General features: G+C 42.6%; 2 protein-coding genes across 2 annotated transcripts in view; one reads left to right on the top strand and one right to left on the bottom strand.

Moving 5' to 3' along the window:
- Positions 1-17200, top strand: part of trappc11 (trafficking protein particle complex subunit 11) — a 104280-nt gene that overhangs the window by 67612 nt on the left and 19468 nt on the right. The window lies entirely within an intron of this gene.
- Positions 2962-4666, bottom strand: LOC109522822 (piggyBac transposable element-derived protein 3-like). The gene is made up of 2 exons (XM_019881635.1): positions 3944-4666; positions 2962-3145 (listed from the first exon to the last, which is right to left on the bottom strand). Exons 1-2 carry the CDS (start codon positions 4351-4353, stop codon positions 3085-3087), a joined length of 471 nt encoding a protein of 156 aa, XP_019737194.1. The 5' UTR covers positions 4354-4666; the 3' UTR covers positions 2962-3084.

Below are 17200 nucleotides of genomic sequence, written 5' to 3'. Positions count from 1 at the left end.
AAAAGAGCCGGCTCTTTCGGCTCCCAAATGGCTCCTCAGTTTTTTTGTTGCTTAAATTAATTTACTACCAAAAATCATGTAAAATTATGTGTAAAATGAATTACTAATGTAAAAAATATACAGTATATCAAATTGTATTATTTATATGGCTTTATTTATATTCTTCTCAACATACTCCACATGGAGTACAACATGGAGTGCTACAAGAAATAAATTACAAAGTACAAAAACAAAGACCCATCTCAAAACAAGGTCAACAAAAAGTTCCAATCTCTGATTGTGTATATTTATAAGCTTTTAACTATTTTCAGTAAAACAACAAAGTAAGCTTTGATTACCACACAACAAATTATAAATTAAAAATTGATGTTGGATATTTTAAACTTGCACAGTCTACAAGCTGCTGTTGAACTATCAATTAAGTTGAAATCTGTCCAAATTTCACTGCGCTTTCTCTCCATTTTCTCACCTTTCCACTTTTCACCGTGTTGTTTTTTCTCTGTAGCGCTGTCGAGCTCTCTCTCGTCTCCCTGTCTCTCCTGTTCGTGTGCTGCTCACAGTGTGCTGCTGTGTCTCTAAATATATATATATATAATTTTTTTTTTCCCGGAATTTTCAGAAAAGTCCACTTTCATCTCTGACAATTGAAAAGGGAACAAAAAAGAAAACACTCACACCGGTATTGGAGAAAGGTGTTGACTAATTCTTTTGCTTTAAGGGAAGGACAACTAGAAAATTGAGATTAAGTTGTATTTATTTATTTTTAACTGTGTTTCTATGACAATAAATTTGTTGTCATGCACAACCGGGCCTACGCCCCTTCCCATCAGTCCCATTTTCTAACACTCGATCCGACTGAGTAATCTGACAGCAGGTGTACTTTCACAACCGACAGTTTTTGACCACATCCAATTATTTGACTTTTCCATGTCCTACCAATCTTTGTTATTTATCTCTGAAATACATGCAATTGGGGCTGCAAGCAAGGTTTTGTTGAATTAATGTGGTGAGTTCCACCATATGGAGCTGTGCTCTTTACATAGTTTTTAGATTTTTATATTTAATATGTGTAGAATATCTATTATCTCTTAATAACATATTGACTAATAATCTGTGCAGATCAGAGTAAAAATTCTGATGTTATAATTTTCAATCTGTAAATTATGTGCAACAAATACGCATTTTTTTCTTGCGTATTTATAAAATATAGCCTGCATAGTATAAAGAAAATTAATACTGCTCACGCACCAGTTTCAATGACAGCCTCTGGTCTTTTTAATCATTCACATTTGTCAACCTTGAAATTAGTGCATCCAGCAGTGTGGCAAAGAGAACAACAAAAATGCTTTCAAATGAGCAAATGCTTGCCAAATGTTTAAAACCCTCTGAGGCTCAAATTAAGTTTTTGTAACAGGAAAAATCTGATATTTGGGGAAAATTGTCATATGGGGTTGTAGTATACAATTCAGACTTTTTTTTTCAGTAAAAGCTTCACATTTAATGTATTCTGGGATGTTGCAGGTTTACAACATTTGCCCGATATGATAAATTAACGCCAAAAACTTAATATGGTATGAAAAGTAACTTTATTTGCAGAGAACGTTTCAAAACAATGTTTCAAAGTACTTTACAGTGGAAGAATAACAACAAAAACAACTTGGTATAGATTAGGAACAATAACATTTTTACAAACAATAACTTTTCATCCCCTACATCAAACAATATTGAGATATAATACCAATAATACTATATCGACGTCTCATCCTAATTGAGAAGGCCAGGTCTGAAGGTCACTTCTTCGTGTGGTAGTCCAAGAAACAATTTTTGTCCTTTGTAAAGCACAAAAGTACTTTGCACTTGAGACAGGCCATTTGTGTGGAGCCATTCTTGCACACTCTGCATCGTCCACGTTTATCAGCATGGATGGGAAAATGATCGAATCGGTCTAATCCAGTGGTTCTCAATTATTTTCTGTCATGCCCCCCCAAGGAAGAGGAAAACATCTCGCGCCCCCCTGGCCCCGCACGACTATAAATAGTATCATTTGTCTATGAAATTGTTGTAAGTACACCTTTGCATAACACTGTATCATTATTAATGTATAAGAGAATAAAAAAAAGAAAGAAATATGGACCAACGTACAACAAAGAATAGCTTTAGTAACTGGAACAGAAAAGATTTAAAGTGCATCCCAAATTCAAAAATAACATTACATCCTTAATTTAACAAATATTTTTTGACTGACCATGTCAAACCATACGATACTGAAAAATAAAATTACATAAAATCAATAACTAATAATGCATTCAAACTAATCACCAACATTATCTCAGGAGCACAATATTAAAAAAAAAAAACGTTAACCAGCAAAACAAAAATTTTTTTAATCAAAGATGATGTCTGGATTAATGGCTACAATGAGCACGTTTTGCAATGCACAGCTTTTCGAAGCGAGGTTTGAAGCAGGACACAGCAACTCTCGGCTCCTGCTCAATGTGTAGCCTGGACCTGAATTTGAGTTTACTGAAGTAGCAGTCACAAAGCGGCATGATTGTTGGCAATATTCGGCACTTTTTCGCTGAAAAAAACTCAAGCAGCTTATCAGCGTGATTGGGGTGTAATGTCTTTAAGTGACGCCTTAATTTATTTGGCTTCATGCTGTCCGCTACCAAAAGGTTAAGACACAGTAAGCACAGCAATCTTTCCTCGTCTGCCACCGCAGTCACATTGAAGCCAAGCGCTATATACGCCTCATCACATTTCCTCCCTGAGAATGCTCCCTGCGCAAACTCTGCCAATGTGAGTGCCACTGCCCCCTAACGTAGTGGAGGTGCAACTGCAGGTTATTTTAGGACAGTAAAAAAAAAAAAGCATGTTCCCCGAGGTCAAACGCGCCCCCCTTGACCGAGCCTCGCGCCCCCCTAGGGGGGCGCGCCCCACTATTTGAGAAACACTGGTCTAATCTGACCTCAACTGATGGTGTAATGATCCTCTGACCTGGAGTGAAGATGTGGCAGCTTGACTGTGTTCTAGAGCCTCTTCCGATGACGGTCGTCCTCTTTTCCGACTGTTCAAGTTAGCCCGTTAGCCAACCTTGATGAGGGCATCTGCAACTTGAGTGCGGAAGTCAAGAAATGGCATATACCGTATTTTCATGACTATAAGGCGCCATTAAAAGTCTTAAATTTTCTCCAAAATGGACAGGACGCCTTATAATGCGGTGCGTGTTATGCATGCACCGAGTTCCAAAGCCTGACTGAGAGCACCTCTGGCCGACACGCTGTTTATATAGAGAAAAGGTGGCCGTGAGTGACGACAGGCATGCGGAAGTCGGCCAATGAGTGAAGGGTGGGCGTATAAGAGGACGCGAAAGGCACGTCCCTAGCAGGTACCAGTCGCCAATGAGTGAAGGGTGGGCGTATAAGAGGACGCTAAAGGCACGTCCCTAGCAGGTACCAGTCGCCAATGAGTGAAGGGTGGGCGTGTAAGAGGACGCTAAAGGCATGCCCCTCGCAGGTACCAGTCGCCAATGAGTGAAGGGTAGGCGCGTAAGAGGACGCTAAAGGCACAACCCTAGCAGGTACCAGTCGCGTGAGTACATTGTAAAATGGATAAAGTACAACCGAACTCAGTTTTGCTTCCGTTGCCTTTTTAAAAACGTGTTTTTAGCGTGTGTCCGTATGTCTTAGCTGCTACCGTATGCTTTAAGCTAACATACCTGGTATGTTTTAGCGTGAATGCATGCTCCCGAATGCTTCAAGCTAACGTGTTTTTAGCGTGCGTGCATGCATGCCGTATGTTTAAGCTGGCGTATGTTTTACCATGCCTGGCTGCGCCCAATAATACAGTGCGTTTTGTGTATGTGTCAAATACAGAAATAGCACCCGTTACTGAGACTGCGCCCAACAATACGGTGCGCCGAATGGTCGTGAAAATACGGTACTTCTTCTCCTGCTTCTGGGTGAGATGATGGTGGTAGAGGAGCCAGCCATTGACCAGTAATAGGTCAATCAAATAGTACAAGATGCGCAGATACCAACGACGTGGGCGGAGTTCAATGCGATAGAGTGCAGCAAACATGTCTGCCAAGTCAACTCCTCCCATGTTGTTATTGTACACCTTGACAATGTGGGGTCTGTCCACTTCCACATATTCCTTCTTCTCTTTTGACCACCTGCATCTATCAACAGGATCAGGGCCACGCTCATTGGGTACGGTCCCTTTTGCAGTGTATACTTCAAAGTCATAGTCTAGTCCAGTGACATCTGCACGAGTAAAGACCTTGATTCCCCATTTTTTCGGTGTGTTCTTGATATATTGTTTCATTCTAATTTTTCCTTTGAAGGGGATCATCTGCTCATCAATGGAGTGGTTTTCTTCCGGTTCAACTTTCAGTTTGCACGGACTTTCTCAAGTACTGGTCGCACCTTGAACAATGGATCATATCCAGGCTCACCCTTTTGCTTCACATTGCTATTGTCGTTCATATGGATGTATGTTCGCAGATTATCAAATCGCTTACGTCCCATGACCATTGCAATTGGGTTTTAGCGTGTTGTTGTCTGCCAGTACATGTGGTATGATGGCATACGTACAACTGTTATCAATATGTGTAAACCAGGGGTGCCCATTACGTCGATCCTGATCGACCGGTAGATCTAAGACAGGTCCCAAGTAGATCTAAAGTTTTGTTTAAACGAAATTTAACATAAGTTTCAATTTTCGTGATCTGTAATTTGGTCTGAAAATGGAAAATATAATGAATTGCGCAAAAAGCAAGAAAAAAGAAATACAATAATATCTGCATAAATAAAATAGATAAAGTAAATAGATAAAATAAATAACGTTTTATTTATTTTAATGATATGAATACACAAAAACGACCTGCTTTAAGAATCATTGAAACAAAACGAACAGCAACATTTTCATGAACACCTTTTGGAATTTAAAAAAAAAAAAAAAAAATCACACGATAGGCCCCTAGTATCTAAATAAGCAAGCTAGATACAAATACAACGTTACTAATTTCAATAATTAAGAACAAAATTCTGTGTTAAGGGTTGAGACCGTTATTAAAAAAAAATGAACAAAGTTAAAAATGCGTAAAAATAAGCCTACTAATAATTACAAATCACACAAGAAAAAAAAAAGAAAAACACTATCATGTTTAAATAAAATGCAAAAGCTTAAATGTATAATACAATAAATGTCGAACATGAACAAGCCATCTGGACGTCTGCGCCGTAGTTAATAGCAATTACCGGTACATTACAGCGCCAGCTCAGTTTTATCCAAATTATTTATTTTAAAACAACTATTCGTTAGTTTAGTATCCGAACATCGTTTTAGTATACATTTTTTAAAACGTATATTTATTAAAATAAAAATAAATAAATAAATAAATAAAGTCAGTGCGAGAGAGAAACCCGACCAAACCCGAAGCAATGATTGACATTTGAGGCCGATCGGGCTCGGGCTCAAGATCTTAGTTCTACTTGGGACACACACGGGCCACAAGCATTTACATACCTTCACACACTTGGGACACGCATGTGACATGCACATACATACCTTCGCGCTCTGGGAATAAAACAGGTGCATGCAGAGACCGCGTGCGGAATCTTATAGGACTGAGCCCTGCTCAGGTCCGAAATGTCCGTCCACTGGGCTCCCCGTAAAGTACGCCACAACACCAATGCAGAGTGAAATATGTTTAAACACAACTTCTATATTTATAATGGGCTGCTGGGTTCCACGAGTCCACTCATTTTTAAGCCAAAAAAAGGGAACTAATTCACGTCAATTTCTTCCATAAAAACCCCAATGTTATTCTTCAGATATTTACACAGAAAGATATTACAGGTGAAGACGTTTTAAACTTTTTTATTCAATCCTCTTAGCATAAATAAATACGTACAGCTACCCTGAAATGTAGCACACGACTGCATTGTACGATATGGGTTGCTGAAGCTTTTTTTCAATCAACATTTCATAGACAGTATTCAAGTTTCTTCTAACATGTATAACTTAATAACGTAACTTCTTTTCTAACATATACCACATACCGCATCCGATAGAAAATGTCACTCATCCCCTTCATCACTCTCCTGCGCACTAAAACCATCAAAGTCCTCCAATTCAGTGTCTGAATTAAACAGCCTCAGGATCTCATCACTCACTGGGCCCACAGTCTCCTCTTTTTCGATGTCGCTCGAGTGCGCAGCGTCTTCTTCCTCACGCAGCAGCCCAGCCTTTCGGAACCCGTTGGTGATGGTTGATGTTTTGACACCGCTCCATGCACGTAAAATCTACTGGCAGACTTGAGTTAAAGATGCTTTGCGCATGCGTCCTGTTTTGGTGAAGGATTTCTCCCCGGCTGTCATCCAAGTCTCCCACTCTTCGCGCAGTGCCACCTTAAATGACCAGTTCACGCTGATATCCAGTGGCTGTAGATATCTAGTGGTACCTCCAGGAATCACAGCTGGAATTAAGTTTGTGCTCTTGATGGCAGCTTTCACAGAATCGGTTATATGGGCCCTCATGCTGTCCATAACGAGCAATGCTTTTTTCTGCGAAAAAATCCCCCCGGTCGCTTTGAGCAGCACTCTGTGAGCCATTCCTTCATTCGGCTCTCGGACATCCAACCTTTATGAGTGACTTTCACCACGATTTCCTTTGGGAATTTTTCCTTTGGCATCGTCAGCCGCTTAAAAATGATCATCGGTGGCAGCATAAGGCTCGATGCTGCGCAGCTCAAAACACAGGTAAAATGTGTTCTCGTGGCCGCTTATTTTCAGTATGACGGAGGAGTCACCTTTTTTATTTACAGTCCAAGTGAGAGGCAAATCAAATGTCAGAGGGACTTCGTCCATATTTATTATTTCATCTGGGCTGATGGAATTCTCCGCTATCTTTGTGTGAATGTGCGTGAATGTGAATTATGTCCTCATAATTGGGAGGGAGCTGCTGACACAACGTCGTGCATGCCCTAATAGATAGGCTTTTCCGTTTCATGAATCTATAACACCACGACGGCCCACCTTTAAAACCTTCAATGTTCATCTCGGTAGCGATAGCTTTAGCCTTCAGTCTGATTTGTACAGTGGAAACACCGCGGCCGCCTGCTCTTTGAGTGTTAACCCAGTCTTCCAGAAAGTTTTCAAGCTCAGGCCATCTGCTATGGTTACCTCTGAAAGCTTTGGTTGTCTTTTTACACTGGCTCAGTTCTTCTTGCCGGAGCCTCCACCTTCGCACCATCGACTCGTCTATGCCAAGATTATGGGCAGCAGCTCGATTTCCTTCTTTAACTGCCAGAATGATTGCTTTTAGTTTAAAAGCTGCATCATATGCTTTTCGTCTGGTATTCTCCATGTTGATCAGGGTTAGAAGAAAGGCTGAAATAAGGAAGTTGTGATTACCGGTAATCATACAATTTCATTGGACCCCTGTGTACTACTCATTCATTTTATTGGTCCATGTTTTTCCCGCAATGGAAAAAAATATTGCTATATTACACGCCGCAGTGTTGAAAGTGTGGAAAAAAAGTAGCGGCTTGTAATCCGGAATTTACGGTATATATTTATTTTGTAGTTTTCTTGACGCGGGCCGGTCAGAGTCAACCAAAGGGCCACATGCGAGCCGCGGGGCGTTAAGTGCCCAGGTCTGCCCTAGGGGAAAATCCAGAGGAGATAAAATCTACAAATTGGCAGATACTGTATCTCTATACGGTCATGATTCATCTTATACAGTATTGGTTTCAAAATAAAGGTGATTGGTAGTAATACATGAAATGGATGCCTAGAAAATCCTTTCATGTGTACCCAAGAAGAAAGACATGTTGAAAGTGAGAAAACTCGCCATCTAGTGATCTATTGGGGAAACTGTTGTTCATGCACAATGAAGGTCTGCAGTGGTACTTTCGAGTAAAAAAGGGCTCATAAAATATGAATGTGGATTAATTAGGGGATTAGCATTTAGTTGTTGCAAATCTGCGACATCTGCCCCAAGAGGGTTAAGATCAATGTTTTATTATGACCACAATACACACATGGGTTGTACATTTTCAGGAAGGCAATGAACAGATTTTGAAATAACAATGTAAAAAATCATAAACATACCCTTTGATTGTGGCAATGATGGTGACGTAGGAGTAGCATTCATCATAGCCTCGTCATCCTCATCATGTGTCTGATGCATCACCGTCAACACGGTTTCTCTGAGGAACAGAGCAACCACATTGATAACATTTAGATTATATGAACACCAAAATATATACATTTTTAGTTTAAAAAATATCAACAAAAATTTTGTTGGCAGAGAAAAAAACTGGGTGCAATTATTTCCTAAAATATGCAGATGTGTTCTTACCTTGGGATCAATGTTAATTTAATTCAGATTCTTGCCCTTAAACTGGGACAGATTTCCTGTCTCCAGAGCGATAGGAACCTTACTCTGACAAGGTATCACCATTCCTTTACCTTCTCACAGAACGTCATTGTTATGGGCACGATTCCCTTTGTTTCTGGGTAAATCTAGTTGTATTTTTCGCTCTTTGGACCTAGTTGGAAATTGAAGTACTCTTGCCACTTCAGGTTTATCTTTGTTTTGTTTCCAAATGGTGTGCAATTTTTCTGTAGGGCTTGGAGCAAAACACACAGAAGTAAGATTTGTTGTACAGCCTGCGACCATCTGTTTTCTTTAAAGTCATGACCGTCACATCAGAACCATCGAATGAAGATGTTTATGAGTAATCTGTGTCCAAGGAATCAGCACACGTCACACGTATTCTCTTCTGAGGTTGGACATCTACTTAACAGGAACTGGCTAGGGGTAAACCTTTGGATGAAGATTCTTGAGGTTTACCTGTGTCCAGGGTACAACACGAGTGGCATTTCTAACCACGTGCTAACAACAACAAATACTTACTGTACTACTGCGCATGTGTAATCTAGTGTGGTGGTTGCTGTTGCCGTTTCTGAGCTAAGCAGTAGGAGTCGCCATTTTCGCTGTAGTGAGCCTCATTGCGAGGCAAGGGTGGAGAGAACAGGGGATTTTTCATTGTAGGGGGAAGAAGAAAAGAGGGAATGACTTTAATGCATGACAATTTTTTCACACTAGGGGGTATTTTCACAACTGTAGGTTTCGTTGTAGAGGAGTTTCACTGTACATGGTATTTAATGAAGTCAGTTTTTTTTTTTTTTTTAATGTCCGTTTGGGTTTAATAATTCAATGTTAAAGTCACCACACATTAGTCACGTTTTCTTATCGTTGGAGTAACTTAGCATATTTTTGTTTTTTTATTGAATGTGTCAAGACATGATCCTGGTGTCCTATGGATGCAACTTATGATGACATTTGATATCTTTTTAATATGTATTTCAATAGTTAGACAATCCATTAGGTTCTCTATTGTGTTTGTCATGGTGTTGAACTCGAGCCTGTTGTGTTTCATGGAGTACTGGTGCGGTGGTAGACGATAAGTTTGTCATGTCTCAAGTAGGCAATTTCCCCTCTGTCACATGCAGCTTTTAATTTTGGGACAACTTCTTTTCTTTTTTGACGCACGGCATCTGTAAAGTCTTCGTTAAGTAGATTTTGGAGCCTTTTAAGTATTTTGTTTTCTGTAGGATCCCTGTTTTGTCTTTGTCTTTCAAATTTCACCACAACTGGCCTCGGTCGAGGTCTCCCAGGTTTGTGCCATCCAGTGCAGTGAGCTCTCTCTCCCTCAATTGTCCCCTATGTCTGCAGCTTCTCGTTGAAGATTTTTTGCACTTTTTCCTCTGTTTCGGTCCACGTTTATCCTGGTGTTTCCTCTATTCCATTAATGACCAAGTTGTTTCTTTTTGACTGGCCCTCCAAGTCGTCCATCTTGTCTGTTAATAAGAGCAGGCTGTCACATATTTTATAGATTTCTGTTTGCATGTTTCTGCAGTGGTCAGTTTAATTAATTTGACTTTTTTTTAATGTTGTCTACCTCTTTTTGAGTCAGGTTGATGCTGCTTTTAATTTCTTGGACTTCTCTGTTGTCCTTTTGATTCACAATGCAAGTTTTTTCTGTATTTTAGCAATTTCATTGCGGACAAAATATTTAATATCTTTCCAAGTGCGCTCTCGAAGGTCTGGCAATGCTTTGCTCTGACACTTCATGCAGTCGTCGTCTCTTCTTGGAACCTTCTTTAAAGCGATGAATTTGTCAAGGTGTTGTTTGACTGCAGCTCTTTTCCTGGGAGTCCTGGGTCTCTTACTTTGTTGTTGTTTTTTTTTTTTTTTGTTTGTTTGTTTCCATTTCCGGAGGAAAAAAAACCCAAAAGAGGTTTATTCGCGGTTTGGTTGAATACAAATTGTTGAAGTTGTATTACCATCTGAACGCTGCCTTCATGCACAACTGTTGTTCATGCACAACGAAGGTCTGCAGTGGTACTTTTGAGTAAAAAAGGGCTCATAAAATATGAATGTGGATTAATTAGGGGATTAGCATTTAGTTGTTGCAAATCTGCGACATCTGCCCCGAGAGGGTTAAGATCAATGTTTTATATGACCACAATACACACATGGGTTGTACATTTTCAGGAAGGCAATGAACAGATTTTGAAATAACAATGTAAAAAATCATAAACATACCCTTTGATTGTGGCAATGATGGTGACGTAGGAGTAGCATTCATCATAGCCTCGTCATCCTCATCATGTGTCTGATGCATCACCGTCAACACGGTTTCTCTGAGGAACAGAGCAACCACATTGATAACATTTAGATTATATGAACACCAAAATATATACATTTTTAGTTTAAAAAATATCAATTTTTTCATTACTGATGACAGGAACAGAAAAAATATATAAAAAATGCATTGATTCACTACTTATAAAACATGTTTTAGGCATCTACCTTAAAGCAACTTTATTGACTTAAAACACCTTAACAGCAAGTTCACTCAAGGTATGATTCATGGGTCTTGTGCTCTTTACTCTATTTTTAAATTTTCAATTTCCTTAAAATTCATGTTTTTTGCAAAGTTTAAGTCTTTAAAGTCATGTTTGTCTATGTGGGCCCCCCAATTGGGAGCCAGCCAGTTATGGGTGTACTCTGACTACTGTCCAATGACAGCTGGGATAGGCTCCAGCATGCCCGCAACATCTGTAAGGATAAGATTAGAAAATGGATGGATGGATTTGTGAACCAGATGAAGGCTTCTATTGTGAAGCACATACAGGAAAAGCAGTCTTTGCAAGTAGGTAAAAACAGCTGGTGAAATGGCCAAATATTCTGACTGAGAATGTGTGTTTGAGGAACCATGAGTTATCTATCTGCAAATAATCCACCGACGCTGTTGACATTCATCTTTAGAAGCTACAATCAAAGAATGAACCACTGTGGTGATTTCAGAGCAACATACAGTATGTGGTGAATATTATCTAACAACGTGTCCTCTCCCATTGCGTTCGCTGTTTTCCTTGTTTGCATTTAAATGCATTATTTTACAATTCATTCAAATGCCATGTGTCAAATATGTAACCTCTAGTCGCTGATGGTGTAGTGGTATGCTCGCCTGACTTGTGTGGGATCAATAAGTGATGGTGTGAATGTGGATGTGAGAGGTTGTTTGTCTCTATGTGTGCCAGGCGACTGGCTGGCGACCAGTTCGGAGTGTAATCCGCCTTCTGCCCAAAGTCAGTTAGGATATGACAGGTTGTGGTCTGATCGCAGACCGATTGGAGTGTGGATCCCACAAACGCAGACTCAGATAAATGGCGATGACAAAAAGGTTTATTAAGGAAAAGCGAGGGACCGACAAAGTATTCAACAAAAGGTGCTGGCGAAACAGCGAGCTAGAGAAATAGAACGAGAACACAAAGCGCTTGCCAATTACAAGGATAGAATGATTTTCGAGAACATGATAAAACAAATAGAGGTTAGTACAATAAACAAAACCAAGTACGATATCAAGACTAAACAAATACTCACAAACCCGAATGACTATGACGAGGAGGGCGACTAGAAGCATGAACGAGACATAACAAAGCACATGGGCAAAGCGGTGATCAAGAGCAATAGTCTGACAAGCAAGATGGGTAGTCGGCATATTAAGTAGGCCACCCCTAGATGGCCTGATCCAGCACAACTGCACTGCTGAAAGGTGACGCCCCACACTCCAGATGGTGCTGAAACACTCAAGGAACAAAACAAAGGACAAAGCAAAACTTGACAGGATATGCCCTTGACCCTCATGAGGGTAACCGGTTTGGATGATGGATGGAACATATAAATATATTCTTTGAAGTACATATAACAAAACATACTTAAATGTAATTTGAGAAATCTTACATGTCTCTCTTTGGTCAGATTTTTGTTTTAATTGGCTTCAGTTACAATCATGTGTTACTATAGCAAAATTACATATTAACCCTGTATCAGAAATTGCTATACAATAGAAATGGAAGGTGATGTTACAAGTGAGTATACAAGTCTACAGCACAACTTTAACCACTGGTCTGTTCATCTGCAAGTCACAGTGACTTGTGCAGTTTGAGTCTTTTCTATTGTTATATGGAACGATTCAACAGAAATTAATCTTACTAAATTCACTGTGTTCTTTTGGAACTGCAGTCTTATTTCAGGCCTTCCCAAGAGATCTTTCTGTCCTCTCCATGTGAGAAAGCTGGTATGTTAGTTAATGGTGATGAGAATGACATTTTAAGTTGTGCTTACGATGCTCTGACTCACTGCGCTCTTCATCATCATCATCATCATTTGGAAGCGTTGCAATGCTCTTTGGTTTGGTGCAGCTTCCTTACGTTGACGGTAGTTTTTGTCCACGTGCGAAAGATTTGTCATAGACTGTAAATTGTAATATAATATACTTTGGGTGAGTATGCTTTGATGATACACATTTGTAATTACTGATATATTGGAATGTACAAAAAACAATGAGGACTTAGAGTAAGAAAAAAAAATCTTACTAATGCCAGATCTATAACATGTCACTTGTGCCAATGTTATAGACACCATGTCTGCCTGACGTTCTCTTTTTTCGCTTGACAGGTGGTCTTCTAACTGTCTTCTGGCACACCCCTCCATCTATAAAAGAATATGTTTTGAAAGAGTCAAAGTCTTTCCATATGCATCTCATAAATAGGGGGTATGGGGTGGGTAAAATAAGCAAACGCCACATAGGAATACCAGAACCGGAATCGAACCCTGCACCTCGGCACTGTGAGGGCGACATGCTAACCAGTCAGCCACTGTGGCGTAATTTCTAAGCAGCTGTAGTTAGTTGTAGTTCAACGGTATTAAAACGGTATCTATCGCATTTTATCACTAACTGATTAAGACATCTGTCTTTGATCATTGTTCGTTACTTTTAATCCACAAGACAGATCTGTGTTAGAATGGAACACGTGTGATGATTCTGCAACATCACCCCAAAAAACTTGACATACACCACGAATGTGTGTGCTTTTGTGTACTGTTACCATACGGAAAAAAAAAGTTCTGGTTAAAGATGCTGGACAGTAAAACTGGGACCAATTGGTGTTTAACTGATAATTGTTGCAATTTAGCACTCTGTAGTGGACAGAAAGACCGAGAGAACGGAAGGGGATGACTTTAAAAATATGTGAATTTACATACCAGTGATAAGAGAGTTCAGTGTTTGCACTCTTTCCCTGAAGCGACTCTGTCCCACGTTCCATCGGAAATAGTATTTTATCCAATCTTGGCCACTTGGAAAGTTTTATCTGTCTGCCGATAATACTCACAGTGGACTCAAATTCGTGTCCCATAAAACGAGCAACTTGCTCGAGTTCCTGATTATTGAGGTCGATGGGGCTTTGGCCTTGCGCTCTTGTGCATATCTTCTGAGGCAGTCACATCCACGAAGATTGGTGGTGGTGCCAACCCTCGCAAACAGAAATGGGTTCTCTTCAAGTATGCCGACTTCCCTCTGTTGTTCAATCAGGAAGTCAAATGACGCTTTAGTTCGTTCACAGAGGAGGATGGGGACCTTTCTCCCTCTGTTTCATCTTGTCACCAAACGCATCAATCTGTGGCTTAGCTGTTTTTCCACGGGTGACAGTCTCATATATGTCCTTATTGACAGGGCCTGTGTCTTCTTTTAAATATGTTTCAAGGGTGAAACATGATGCTTCACCTTCACGCTTCTTATTGAAAGCAATTATTTATGCGAGAAGGCTTTCACTTAATTTTTTGTATGCTGCGATGCTCACACGCTCTGTGAGCTCTGCCGTTGCCTCATCCTCAGCTTTCCTAAGGTAATTCTGGAGGGTGCCTATGTAGCAACGCCACTTGAGCGAAGCGCGACTCAGCAGTCAATAGTCCGCTGCTCTCTGCTGTGCGTGCATCAGCGCGGACATGTACGCACGGGCGTGTCTTTTGGCTTCAACCAATCAGCGCTGACGCAACGGATGTTACACATCAAAGAGCTTTGATCTACGACACCAGCTAAGTTAGCCTAGCCAAGACAACAGCTAAGTTAGTACAGACAATATGACGCTCGAGGTCGGACGGGCACGCTCTCCTTGGCAATCTGTATGTTTTTCCTTTTTCTGTCCAAATATTTATCTATATATTTTCTACTACAATAATAGTCTCATCCACTGTGTCTTCTTTTGCTCCACCGGGGTTTAGCTAAAGTGTTTATAAAGAGACGAGAATCTCTTTAGTGGCGAGCCAGCCCTTTTTCCGAACCACGGACACTCTCCCTCGAATTTTTTTCCCCTCACTTGGTTACCCCATTGGATTTTTTCGCCTACTTCACTCCTGTCCATCTGCAACATGACCGAGCAAGTTGCCGCAGTTTCCATTAAAATCCCTGCTCCCTGGATGAACGATATGGAGATGTGCCTGCAGGTGGTCGATTCCCAGTTTGTGAGTCGAGGAATCACACAGGAGATCACAAAATTCCATCATGTTTTTGCAGCTCTGACCCCCGAGCTCGCTACCCAACTCCGGCACATCATCTTCAACCCACCAATGGAGAATCCGTACACGGCACTTCGGGATGAGATTCTCAAACAGACGTCCTTGTCCGAACGACAACGTTATGTCACCATGCTGCGCGAGGTAGAACTGGGGGACGGCCGTCCGTCACGACTCCCCCACCGACTTCAAACCCTTGCTGGCGACAAATTCCTGTGACCGCGACTTCCTCCGTCAGACCTTCACTGAGAAGCTCCCCTAGATGGTCCAGGCAATTATGGCAGCCGCCCCTCCAAGCTCCACTCTGTCCGAGCTGGACGATCTTGCAGACAAGGTTGCCGAAGCCTGCGCTCTGCAGCCAACTGTCTCCACAGTCCAGCATGCACCTCAAACTACCCTGAGCAAGGATGCCTTCCAGCAGTTCCTCAACATGCAACGCCTCATGCAGGACGATATCCGCGAGTTATGAGCCGAAATCCGGAGCCGTAGCAAGGACCGCAGCCACAGCCGTGGACGCAACATGAGTCGCGAACGTGGCGGCAGCCGAGAGTGCTCCCCCTCCCAGGGTGACTCGTCTGGTATCACCGCACGTGGGGGGACTCGGCGAAGAAATGTTGCGAACCGTGCTTACAGGCGGGAAACGGACCCGCCAGCAAGTGAGCGTGGCACTCAACTCTCCTGGCACCTCTGCTGCGAGCCGCATCCTTCACGTCCTCGATCGGACTTCTGGATGACGCTTTATGGTCAACTCTGCCGCTAATGTCAGCGTGGTCCCTCCCTCCCCCGCAGAGCGCCATCACCCGACCAGCGGCTCCTCCCACCAGGCAGCCAACCGCACCACCATCAAGATGTACGGTCAACGCTTTCTCAGACTTGATCTGGGCCTGCACCGCTGCTTCCCCTTCGTCTTCACCATCGCAGATGTCCCCCGTCTCATCATTGGTGCCGATTTCCTGCACGAATTTGACTTGTCAGTCAGCATTCACAGGAAGGAGCTGGTTGACGACAAGACCGGCCTGACAGTGCGTAGAACGACCTCCGACCATTTTCTCCAGCGTCTCCCTGCCCCCTCATCGTCTCCGTACGCGACCATGTTGCGGCGTTTCCCGAACCTGACAAACCCCGTGCGGACGACCGAGCCAGCGCCTCACGTGTCGTTCATCACATCGAGATGACCGGTCCCGCCAAGTTTCAGCGTTTTTGAAGACTGGCCCCCACGAAGCCGAATTTGATCACATGCTTCAGCTCGGTATCATCCGTCCTTCGAGCAGCAAATGGGCCCCCAAGCTACACATGGTCCCCAAAGCGAAGGCAGGTGATTGCCGTCAATGCGGAGACTACCATGCCCTCAACTCCGTCACCATCCCGACCGATATCCTATCCCACACATCCATGACTGTGTGTCCTTCCTTCACGGGAAGTTGACCTTTTCAACCATCAATCTGGTGAGGGCCTATCACCAACTCCAAAAGATGTTCCCAAAACGGCCATCACCACCCCCGTTGGCTCATTCGAGTTTCTCCGAATGCCTTTCGGCCTCCGCAACGCATCGCAGACTTTCCAGCGTTTCATCGACTCTGTATTGCGTGGTCTCGACTTCTGCTGTGCCTACATCGACAATATTCTCATCGCACCTGTAGCACCCGGAAACTGTGTTTCGCCGCCTCGACGAGTACAGACTCGTCATCAACGCTGACAAATGCGTCTGGCCAGCCTGAGGTGAAATTCTTCGGTCGCCATGTTGACAGCGTTGCTGTTCGGCCGCTTCCCGACAAGGTGCAAGCAATACGGGACTTCCCACAACTGGATGATCGCAAGAAACTCCGGCGGGTTTTGGGCATGGTCAATTTTTATCGCCACTTCGTTCCTGGATGTGCCGAGACGGCTTTGCCGCTGGTTCCGCTGACCGGTGACAAGAAAAACGGCCCGATTGATCTCCCCCCTGAGCAACTGGCGGCTTTCCAATGGCTCAAGGACCTTGTTGCCGACGCAACACTTTTCGCCCACCTGAGCCCCGGCAACCAGTTGTCTCTGATGGTTGACGCCTCCAAGGATGCTGTTGGCGCGGTCCTCCACGACGGCCACAAGGGTGACTTCCGCCCGATCGCCTTCTTCTCCAAGAGCCTCCAGCCTGCTGAACGACGATGCAGCACCTTCGGTCGCGAGCTGCTTGCAGTCTACCTCAGTGTGAAGCACTTCCGCCACTTCATCGAGGGCTTTCGTGTCATCGTCTTCCCTGACCACAAGCCACTGCTATCCGCCC

This window comes from Hippocampus comes, unplaced genomic scaffold, assembly GCF_001891065.2.
Source record: "Hippocampus comes isolate QL1 unplaced genomic scaffold, H_comes_QL1_v1.1 scaffold270, whole genome shotgun sequence".
In the NCBI taxonomy this organism is placed as follows: Eukaryota; Metazoa; Chordata; class Actinopteri; order Syngnathiformes; family Syngnathidae; genus Hippocampus; species Hippocampus comes.
This window is presented reverse-complemented; position numbering and strand designations above follow the sequence as displayed.

Coding starts and splice junctions, on each gene's coding strand:
- LOC109522822 (XM_019881635.1), bottom strand. CDS start 4,353: ATGATCCCCTTCAAAGGAAAAATTAGAATGAAACAATATATCAAGAAC. Junction 3,146..3,943: donor ACCCAGAAGCAGGAGAAGAA/GTACCGTATTTT, acceptor CATGAAAATACG/GTATATGCCATTTCTTGACT.